The sequence below is a fragment of the Lolium rigidum genome, chromosome 3, assembly GCF_022539505.1.
Source record: "Lolium rigidum isolate FL_2022 chromosome 3, APGP_CSIRO_Lrig_0.1, whole genome shotgun sequence".
NCBI classification, from domain to species: Eukaryota; Viridiplantae; Streptophyta; class Magnoliopsida; order Poales; family Poaceae; genus Lolium; species Lolium rigidum.
The window spans coordinates 76346224-76356379 of NC_061510.1; the positions used below are offsets into that span (position 1 = coordinate 76346224).

The window sequence follows — 10156 nt, forward strand, 5'->3', positions numbered from 1 at the left end:
GTGGGGCTTTGCCGGTCATTTCAGCGCAAAGATCCTTTCAAATTGTGTCTTTCAGTTTCTTTCTTCACGGAATACGAGAAACACCGCCTCCATTCCCCTGCAGAGCACCATCGCCGCCCTCCTCCGACCATCGCCTTCCCGCACCAAAAGCCACCCGACCGTTGCCACCTAAGCCCGAGGCCAAGAAAAGACCCCGCCCATCCCTCCACATCCGCAGCCCTCGCCACGCCGCCCCGCCGGCTCGTTCAGTTCGGTTCGAAAAGACCGTCCTTTCTCGATGTCCGCGCGGCGGCCGATGAGGGGCCAGCACGGGACGGCCACGGCGACGGTGACGCCGCGGGTCCTCAACCTGTCGAGGCGGTCGTCGGCGGGCGGGAGGCCGACCCGGGGCGCGGGCCGCGCGCAGCAGCCGCGGCCGGCGCCGACGAAGCCGGTGGTCAACCTCGGCGCGCTGTTCGAGATGGAGCGGCGCGTGCGCGGGCTGGAATCGGCGCCAGCCTCGCCGCCGCCGCGGCCGTGCTCTCGTCCCGCGCGGCCGCCGCCGCAGCAGGAGGAGGAGGAGGACGGCGGGGAGCGGGAGGAGAAGTGGCGGTTCCAGGCGGAGATCCTCCGCGCCGAGTGCAACTTCCTCCGGATGGAGCGCGAGGTGGCGCTCCGCAAGCTCGACTGCCACCGCGGCCAGATGGAGGCCGCGCTCAAGACCGCCGTCGAGACGCTCGCATCGGTACGCACGCACGTAAAAAGCCCACCTTTCCTCATATAGAAGATCAACTGCAGCGGTCTGATCGCTGACGATGCAACAGGGGCGGAAGAAGATCGACGGGCGGGGCGAGGCCGGCGTGGCGGCGGCGCTGGACGAGGGGATCGAGGACCTGGAGGGGATGATGGAGGAGCTCCGGGTGGAGAAGGAGAGCGGGCGGAGGGCGATGAGCGGCGCCGGCGCAAGGGAGCTGCGGCGGAGCCATGGCCGGAACTTCGACCGCCAGGCGTCCGAGCTCCGTCGGCGCCTCGAGAAGATGCCGTCGGCCGACGCCGAGCACGCTGTCTGCAAGGACATATGCGAGATCGCGCACCCCGTCGCCCCAACGCCGCCTCGGCCAGCCGAGCACAGCAGCCGCGACGACCACGGCCCCAGTGCCAATCTCTCTGACGTACGTAATGCGCGCGTCCGGAGAAGTTCAACACGTACAGCGTGCCGATGTTCACTGTTGTGAACTTGCGATAGTCGATGATCACTAAAGGCGCAATATTTGTGCGATCGTTTATGCGTTGCAGGTGGAGATGCTGCGGGTGAAGATGGAGGGGATGTCGAACGGCATGCGCGAGAGGATGGCGGAGTACAGCCGGCGGCTGGAGGCCGTCGCAGGCGCCGGCAGCGACAGCAACACTCGCTGCCAGTCGAGGAAATGCGGCGGCCGGCACAGCCGAAAGCCGAGCGCGTGCAGCCAGAGGAGCTGGAGCGGGAGCAGCAGCGCGAGCAACAACGGCAACGCGGCGGCGGCGTTCCGGCACAACGGCCCCAGCGTGGCCTCCGAGAAGCATCAGCAGCAGCAGCAAAAGGTCGGATTCAAACTTGTTGCATTCAAATTTGTTCTTACTGCTGACATTACACTGTTTAGGCACTACGTTCAGAACTCCACCACCAGTCCACTTTGCTTATCTTATTGTTGCTTCTTTTCGAGAACACGATTAGCGTTGCTAGCGTAGTGCCAGTACAAGTGTTGGGCGATTAGTCTTGGGCTCCAGAATGTCGTTGACTTGGGGGCTGGCTAGCACTGGTCAGCGACTTGACGGCATTATCAATCCACGATTATCTTGGACCCCTTTGTCTCATCCGGGCAGAGCGAGTTTTAATTTGAAATCGCCTGCATGCAATGCAATGCAAGCCTGCGATGTGGGGATGGCGTGCACAGGGTTTTGCACTGGTTTCGTAGGGGAGATGAGTAATTGATCTGATCTCCGCCGGGTCCACGGATCATCCATGGATTGGCCCCTTGCTCTGGCTCGACAGCTACCTAACACCAGAGGTTAATGGCCACTATGCCTCCTGCGTTGGCCTTTCATGGTTGATACGATACTACGCTGTATACTTGTGTTAAGCACTGTTGAGCTGATGTGCATGGGACCGTGTTAATTCTTTGAGAGCCATTGATTTTTGGATGTATTAGTTGTCGCAATTTGATTGTATCTATACTTAAATTGTGTGTAGATACGATTCAAAACAGCGAACACTAACATGAAACGGATGCTTCGCCTCGATACTGCTAGTAGCCTAGTAGGTGTTTCAAATAATAGCTTCACCTCGATGCAATGTCTGCGCCTTTGCGAACAGACTCGACGCTGTAGACTTGTGTTAAGCACTGTTTAGCTGATGTGCATGGGGCCGTTAATTCTTTAAGAACCGTGGCCTTTCTTGTCTGCTCTACCTCGCCACGCTTTCACCTCGATACTAGCCGTAGGTGTTTCAAAAAATAGCTTTGCCATATCGTCCCATGATTTGAACTTCGACAATCATTGTGAATTGCCCCACGTTGTCAGTGCCGTTGCTGGCTGCCTCCCCATTGGCCACGATGGCAATGTGGTCCTTGGAGAGCAGTTCACTCTTTCCCCTCACTTTTGGAGATTGTCCTGGGCCTGGGAATTCGGAATTATTCCCCTGCTATATTTTACATTTTCCTTTTAGGCGTGTGCCAGTGAGATTTCTTGAATTTTTTAAATTATCCGGTTCTATTCTAAAAGAGGGATGGTCTAGTTCTGTAAATACCATACTTTTATCCACTGGTCTGGTTCTCTAGTCTAAAAGGAAAGCTGTCTAGTTCTATGCGTGTACTTGCCTGCATTTCATTCAAAGAAACACTCAAAGTCACTTGTGAGTTGGGACTGAGGCCTGACGTTGCCACGGCTGATTGTTCTGAATGAATCGAACCCAGTGGACATGTGTAGATGCATGAAAGAATTCAATGTAAACTGCAAATTTGAAACTACAAGAACTGCACTATTTTATGACCAGACCAGGATGCACATGCCGGCAACATGATGTATGATGAATCCGGGCCACGTTGAATAAGATTATTAGGTGCCCACAACAAGAAAGCAATCCTTTCCTGGATTGTGCAAAAGATATGGGCCAGGCCCAAGGACCAAGACGTGTGCCCATTGAGCTAGTATTTATTACTTACTCAACAACTATGTTGTGCCAAGGGACCATCTGGTCAAGAGTGCAGGTGCATATGCATTGCCTTGTGGACACTTCAGTGTACTGAATTTAATTCCAGTAGCTGTGAATGGCAACGCAGCATTGCTAGGAAACTCATGTTTGAAGAGGGCATTGCGTTGGCAGGGCAAGCACTTTGTAATTATGAGCGAGCTATGCCATCTACTACAAGCTTCAGTTTGGATGGGCGGCAGTGCTGCTGGATTTGGTCGACACATACTGGGCAAACTTTTATTGTGACCTCCCATCTAGACTTTGTGCCTTGTATGACCACAGATGTTGTATGCATAGCACTGAATCGGTGTTTGTCTTGCTAAGTTATACTATTTTCTGCTAAAAGTCTATTCTCCTAACAGGTTGTGGCTGAAGACTGCAAGCTGATGGGCTCTGGAAGCTGCTGCGACTGCAAGGAGATTGTGGGGAGGATAATGAAGCAAGTGAGAGCGGAATCTGAGCAATGGACTGAGATGCAGGAGATGCTGGAGCAGGTCAGGCTGGAGATGCAGGAGCTGCAGTCTTCCAGGGATACGTGGCAGCGCCGTGCCATTGCTTCTGACATCAGTCTTGGTTCCTTGAACTCTCAAGTAAGTCCCCTGTAATTATTCCTGCATCAGTCCACAGAATTCAGTGTTACAAGGGTTGGTTTGCACAAAGTAGAACCCCTTTGTAGTAGTAGTCTGTTTTGGCACCCAAAAAATTTATGCCCTTGGTTTCTTAGTTTAGAGATATTGCTGACTGAAATCAAAACAGCGAATATGTCAGAATTCAGTTATGAACCAGTCCTGATATTCTACAGTACAAGTACAGACACACTGCTTTGCAGTTTTATTTGGAACTGGCCTAGTACTTCTTCATACATTTTTTCAGTGCTGTAGACAGATATCTCTAATTTCCAAAATATGCACCATTTCATATTTTTTTGCAATTCACATCTAAGCATTTGAAATGCTCAAACTACAGTAAGTGAAGTTGTTGTCTGAAAGAAAATTTCTAACAGTCTACAGTACAAGTACAGACACACGGCTTTGCAGTTTTATTTTGGAACTGGCCTACTACTTCTTCACACATTTTTCAGTGCTGTAGACAAATATCTATAATTTCCAAAATAAAACACCATTTCGTATTGTTTGCAGTTCATATATAAGCATTTCAGATGCTCACACTATAGTAACCGCTACAGTTCAAATACAGACACTGTTTTGCAGTTTTATTTGGAACTGACCTAGTACTTCTTCACACAATTTTCCAGTGTTTTACACAAATATCTCTAATTTCAAAAAGAACACACCATTTCGTATTGTTTGCAATTCCCATTGACGCATTTCAAATGCTCAAACTTTTTGTTTACTTACAAATGCTCAAACTATATAGTCAGCGAAGTTGTTGCCTGAACGAAAATTTGTAACATTATACAGTACAAGTACAGACACGCTGCTTTGCAGTTTTATTTGGAACTGACCTACTACTTCACACCAAGGCTGTGAGCTCTCTAGTTTCCAAAAGAGCATACCGTTTGGTCTATGAAAAAACATCTTTTTCCACTTGTTTGCAATGTATTTTATGCAATTTACATCCAAACATTTCAAATGTTCAAAATATTGTCAGTGAGGCTGCTGTCTGAACAAAAACTCTTTAACATTCACCAGATGCTGGAGTGGAAACAACGCGCGCAAGCATCGGAACAGCACGCAGAAGATCTCCAGAAGAAGGTCACAGAGCTCCAAGGCAAGCTACACACCTTCAAATCCCATTTCCCAGCCCCAAGCCTGCCCAGCCGAGCATGGTCTGAAGCTTGCAAGATGGAGAACCCACGAGCAGCCAAGGCACAGCACCACCACAGGTCACCACAGGATTGTGGCAAGGAGAAGGAGAAGCACGTCCTGATCTGCCGCGTGAAGCACTCGCCAAGCGTGATCCCCAGGCGCTCGCCGCTGAAGGAGATCGGCAACATCAGCCTGCCGCGGCAGTGGCAGCGGTGAGTACTGACCGTGACGAGCGTACATGGGGATCGATGATCTGCTACGACAAAGGTTTCGGGCAGGAGTTGGAAGAGAGAATTCTATCACTTTAGTTTTAGCCTATAATAAAGTAATTTACCACTAATTTTGTAATAACCAGGACTGACTTCTCGTCGGTCAGGTCTGTAGTGAGTAGCTGGGGCGGAGTTACTTTGCGTACTAGTACAGTGTTGAGGAATAGGCGCGATCGAGGTGTATGTAAGGCAAATGCCTCTTTTTTCTGAGATTAATTGGCAATTTTGTTTCTTGCTTCTTCGGATATCTGACGATCATGTGTGTGTCAACTGCAAGCGTACAGGCGTGTTTGTTCAACTTCTCAGCTCTGAATCATGTTTAGGACGAGAACAAGTTCGATCCATAGTAGAATGATGATTACAAGTACAATAAGAGCGGAAACATTATTGGCGCTAAATATATAGATGAATGTGGATTCTTTTTCCGCAGCTAGCTAGTTGCGACCGCAGAGACGAGATCATGCATACCGAACTTAACTACGACTATACATCTAAGAATCTAGCTAGTGGTGATGGATCATGGAAACATAGGCGCAGTATGTACACACGATCTTCTGGGAGATGTAGACGTAGACGGCGAAGGAGAGGCTCATCAACGCGACGTCTTTCCAGTCCCCCTTCTGCTTCGGGCTCAGGTTCTCCTGCACGGCCATGCCCGCCTTCACGACCCTGCCGTGCGCCCTCTCGGCCATGGCGACCCACCAAGCCCTCTTCTTCCCTCCTCCTCCTCCGCCGCCGCCGCCACCATTGATCGGCGGCTCGGTCGGTAGCCGGCTTTGGCAGCGGAAGGAGGATCTTAGCCGAGGGACGGTGGTGCTACGTCGTCGTCTAAAGGTTTGGGAGACATGTAGAGCGGTGGTGTTGGTCAGGGAAGCCATTGCATGGGCCGATGCTGTGATCTTCAGGAGCAATACTAGAGATGTGATCTATGGGGTTTTGTGGATGTTTTCAACATGAGAGGATAAGTAGCTACTGACTACGGGAGGAGGAGAAGCGAAGACAGTGACAAGTAGGCGTGTCATGTAGCAGCAAACCAGGCTGGCAGTTGGCCCAAGCAAGCTCACACTCTGGAGATATTTATCCAACTTGGTCAAAATCACACTACTTTCTCCCATTCCCTTGTATTATTGCTCACGGAAGGGATCCAAAAGAGATATTATTGAGGTTTCTCAATGGCATTTCTTACGGTATCTTTAAATACGTACGAAGGAGAAAGTTATCTTCTCTTAGACCATCGCCCGGCCTGTTTCAGACATCAAATGTGTCTGTTTGGTCCGTTTAAATCGGGACTCACACACAAATTTGGCAGTGCCACTCCCTTATCCATTTGGGTCGGGGGCCGATCCACTGGCCCGACATATTTTGGCCGGGCTCGCCTTCAGCCTCTTTTTCCCATTTCACCCAACTGGCTCATATAAATAGAAAACAATAATGGCACAACTAAATTAATTTAGATAGCGTGTGGCCAAATAAACAACATAGTTCACCAACAATGTAGTACATCAAATAAATAACATGGTTTACACACGAAATAAAATGAGATGAGATGACTACTGGTTTCCTACCAATACCCACTGGTGCTCAATCAAATCTGCTTGCAGTCGATAGTGAGTGTGGTGATCATGGATCTCATGATGCACATGGAAAAACTCCTCAAATTAGCCTAGGCTTTGGCATAGCCAATTCACCCTGAAATTGTCAACCTTTTTCAAAGAGGCCTTCATCACGTTTATCTGCAACAATCATGTTATGCATCATCGCACAAGCAGTCATCACCTCTCACATGGTCTCAACGCTCGATGTTTTGGCAGGGTGCCGAACAATATCCCACCGAGATTGGAGCACACCAAATACCTGCTCCACGTCTTTCCTACAAGTCTCTTGTTGTTTTCTGAACCTCTTATTCTTTTCTTCTTCAGAAGTATGGATTGTCTTCATAATTGCGAACCAGTCAGGATAGATGCCATCTGCTAGATGATATGACTTTTTGTATGCATGGCCATTAATCTCATAGTGAATCATTGGACCATTACGTCCTGAAACCTAGAGAATACCTAAGAGCGCTGGAGCACGCTGATGTCATTTTGAGAACATGCCATGTCAAAGAAGAGTGCCAAATTCATGAATCACAGTGCATGCTTGTGCATGCCATGCGAGGGGCGGGACAGGCGCCGAGGTCACAGTAGGGTTGTGGCTTAGTGAGGGCCGTGATTGGGGTGTTGAGTGGCATGTGTGCCACTGGCGAGCGAGGCTGGCGCATCTAAAATGCATCTATGTTCTTTGCATGTGTGCCACGTCATTCACCTCCAACCATAGTTGTAGTTTATTCATACAATTAAGTGGTTCTAATCATGTTTTAGAATGATTTGGACGATTTTCCTAAAAGATCCATTTTATTTGTATTATAACTCTGCAGGAAGGAAACTCGTGTTTTGCGTATTTTAACTTTCAAACTCGTGTTTGGGTCCTACTATAGTTTTTACCTTTCTGTTGTTACCTCGCTAGGAACAAATGAATGCATTTGTTACTATCACCAGGTGACAATAATAGTGATCTCGTATCTTTTGAGGTAGCAAAAGATCAGGAATGTTGAAAATGATATTGTTAAGCTTAAGTTATTCGGCTTTTCACTAAGAGGTAGAGCTAAAGATTGGTCACTCTCCGTGCCCACCGGAACTATAAACTCTTGGGATAATCTAAAGCTTTTATTAAAAAATACTACCCACGCGTTAAAATCTTACAAAATAGGAATAGCATACTATATTCTAAATAAAATGATAATGAGTGTAGCTAGTGCATGTGAAAGAATTAAACTTTCAATCAAAGTAGTAATCAAACTAAAATATGACATAGAGCAATATAAATATAAAACATGTGATAACTCCAAGAAGAATCAATTTTAGCTAGTTTCGAAATAAGAGTATCGAACCACGAGGAGCAACTGGTTAGGGTGTTAATGCTCCTTGCTACTATATATTAAAGATTACTTTTAAATTGTTTTCTAATCTCAAAATGCTTTAATGGGATGGTTGTAATTGGTTGAAAATAAAGTAAATAAATCAATACAAAGCATTATAGGAAATGGGTTGAAATTTAATAAGAGACAGGGTTCTCATGGATTATTGGATCACCTCTAGCATTAGGATTCATGTTAATCAAGATGACATATACTTTAAATCATATTGTGTGTGGGAGAGCTCCGTAATAAGATGCGCCTAGAAATTCATCGACCATCGCATCTCTAAATAACCACATCAGCTAGTCTTCTACAAGCCACATATTGACTATTGCTATTAAGGGTTTTACCCCGTGGTTATCGATATGAGCTTGGTGAGTCACTATTATCCCCCCTCATCCATGTGTTCAAAAGAAGCCTGGTGACCGGGTGTATACGTGAGCACGCATCCGTTGGTTGACACGTGTCACAGTTAGCAAACCACATCAGCACTAACAACACTTCCAAATCACGTATTTCCCCCGCCAAAGCTTTCACTAATGATTGGCGCTACGACAAGTACGCTTAGCGATGGATAAGTACTCTTAGCGATGGATAAGGCAACGTCAATGCAATAGATCCAACTAATGAGAACCGGATCTCAAAGCAGATCGTGCGGCATCTAGAGGGTGCTCACATATACACCTAGTCACCAAATCCCCTCTCTCCATGTGTTATAGTGCCGATACGGTAATATCACTTCTCGCCGTTCACTTTACCACATTTCAAAGGGTGATTTCCTCTCGAGACCATAAGGCAAATGTTACATTGTGCACAACACATAATATCAAGAGAGAGAACTAACACACATTAATACTTAAAACCATAAATCATCTCAGTTTCATCTCATATTCATGCTAGGGTTTCTCCATCTCCCCAAGAACTAATGAAAGTACTCACACATGGAAGCAATCAAGAAAATCAACATAATCTTATGGAGAGAATTAAAGGAATGGAATGAATTTGAATACGGATCCACAATAGCAATCAAGATTACAACTATGATTGGAGGTGAATGACGTGGGTGATGCAACAGATGATGATGAAGGGATGATGCCTTGTCCTCCGAAGATCCACGTAGCAGCCCCGATGTTGTCTTCTCCAAATGTTCCTTCTCTAGATATGATTTGGGGTGGTGTTTCTATGTTTTGCGGAGCTGTGTGTCTTGGATCTCTGCACCGTCTCCGCGAGGTGAACGTATTTGACGCGGTGCTTCTGGCACGTCGTACAGGAAGACGGTACGGGCGGGCTCCCCCGTACTGATGCCCGCTATACTTACTGGGGGTTGTGTCGCATCCTCCCTTTCGCCCAGGTGCGTAATTAAGTGCTAAAATAATTTCTATCACGCTAAAATGCCAGAAAATGACAGTTTTCATTGATATTTCATCATTGCCTTATTATTTCAAGATCATATGTAGACAAGCATAAAAGGGCGCAGTAGTGCGGTAAAATACAAAGATCCTACTACTACTCAGTGTTAACTTAGTAAAATAACGATGTAAAAACATGCTAAAAATATACTCATCAACTTCCCCAAGCTAGACTCTTGCTCATCCCTGATGTCTACGCAGGCTTCTATTCCTGTGGACAGTGTTGGGCCTCCAAGAGCAGAGGTTTGTAGAACAGCAGCAAGTTTCCCTTAAGTGAATCACCCAAGATTTATCGAACTCAGGGAGGTAGAGGTCAAAGATATCCCTCTCAAGCAACCCCGCAATTAAGATACAAGAAGTCTCTTGTGTCCCCAACACACCTAATACACTCGTCAGATGTATAGGTGCACTAGTTCGGCGAAGAGATAGTGAAATACAAGTAATATGGATGATTATAAGTAGTAATTGCAATCTGAAATAAAAATGGCAGCAAGCGAACATGTAGCAGAACTTGCTGGAAACAGTGTTTCAATGCTTAGAAACAA

The 10156-nt window shown here is 47.1% G+C and overlaps 2 protein-coding genes across 2 annotated transcripts; one reads left to right on the forward strand and one right to left on the reverse strand.

Moving 5' to 3' along the window:
* The first annotated feature begins 277 nt into the window (after nucleotides 1-277).
* Nucleotides 278-5447, forward strand: LOC124696945. The gene is made up of 5 exons (XM_047229602.1): nucleotides 278-724; nucleotides 804-1151; nucleotides 1276-1560; nucleotides 3571-3798; nucleotides 4861-5447. Exons 1-5 carry the CDS (start codon nucleotides 278-280, stop codon nucleotides 5191-5193), a joined length of 1641 nt encoding a protein of 546 aa, XP_047085558.1. The 3' UTR covers nucleotides 5194-5447.
* Nucleotides 5448-5535: 88 nt separating this feature from the next.
* Nucleotides 5536-6247, reverse strand: LOC124696946. The gene has a single exon (XM_047229603.1). It carries the CDS (start codon nucleotides 6122-6124, stop codon nucleotides 5750-5752), a length of 375 nt encoding a protein of 124 aa, XP_047085559.1. The 5' UTR covers nucleotides 6125-6247; the 3' UTR covers nucleotides 5536-5749.
* Between the last annotated feature and the right edge of the window lie 3909 nt (nucleotides 6248-10156).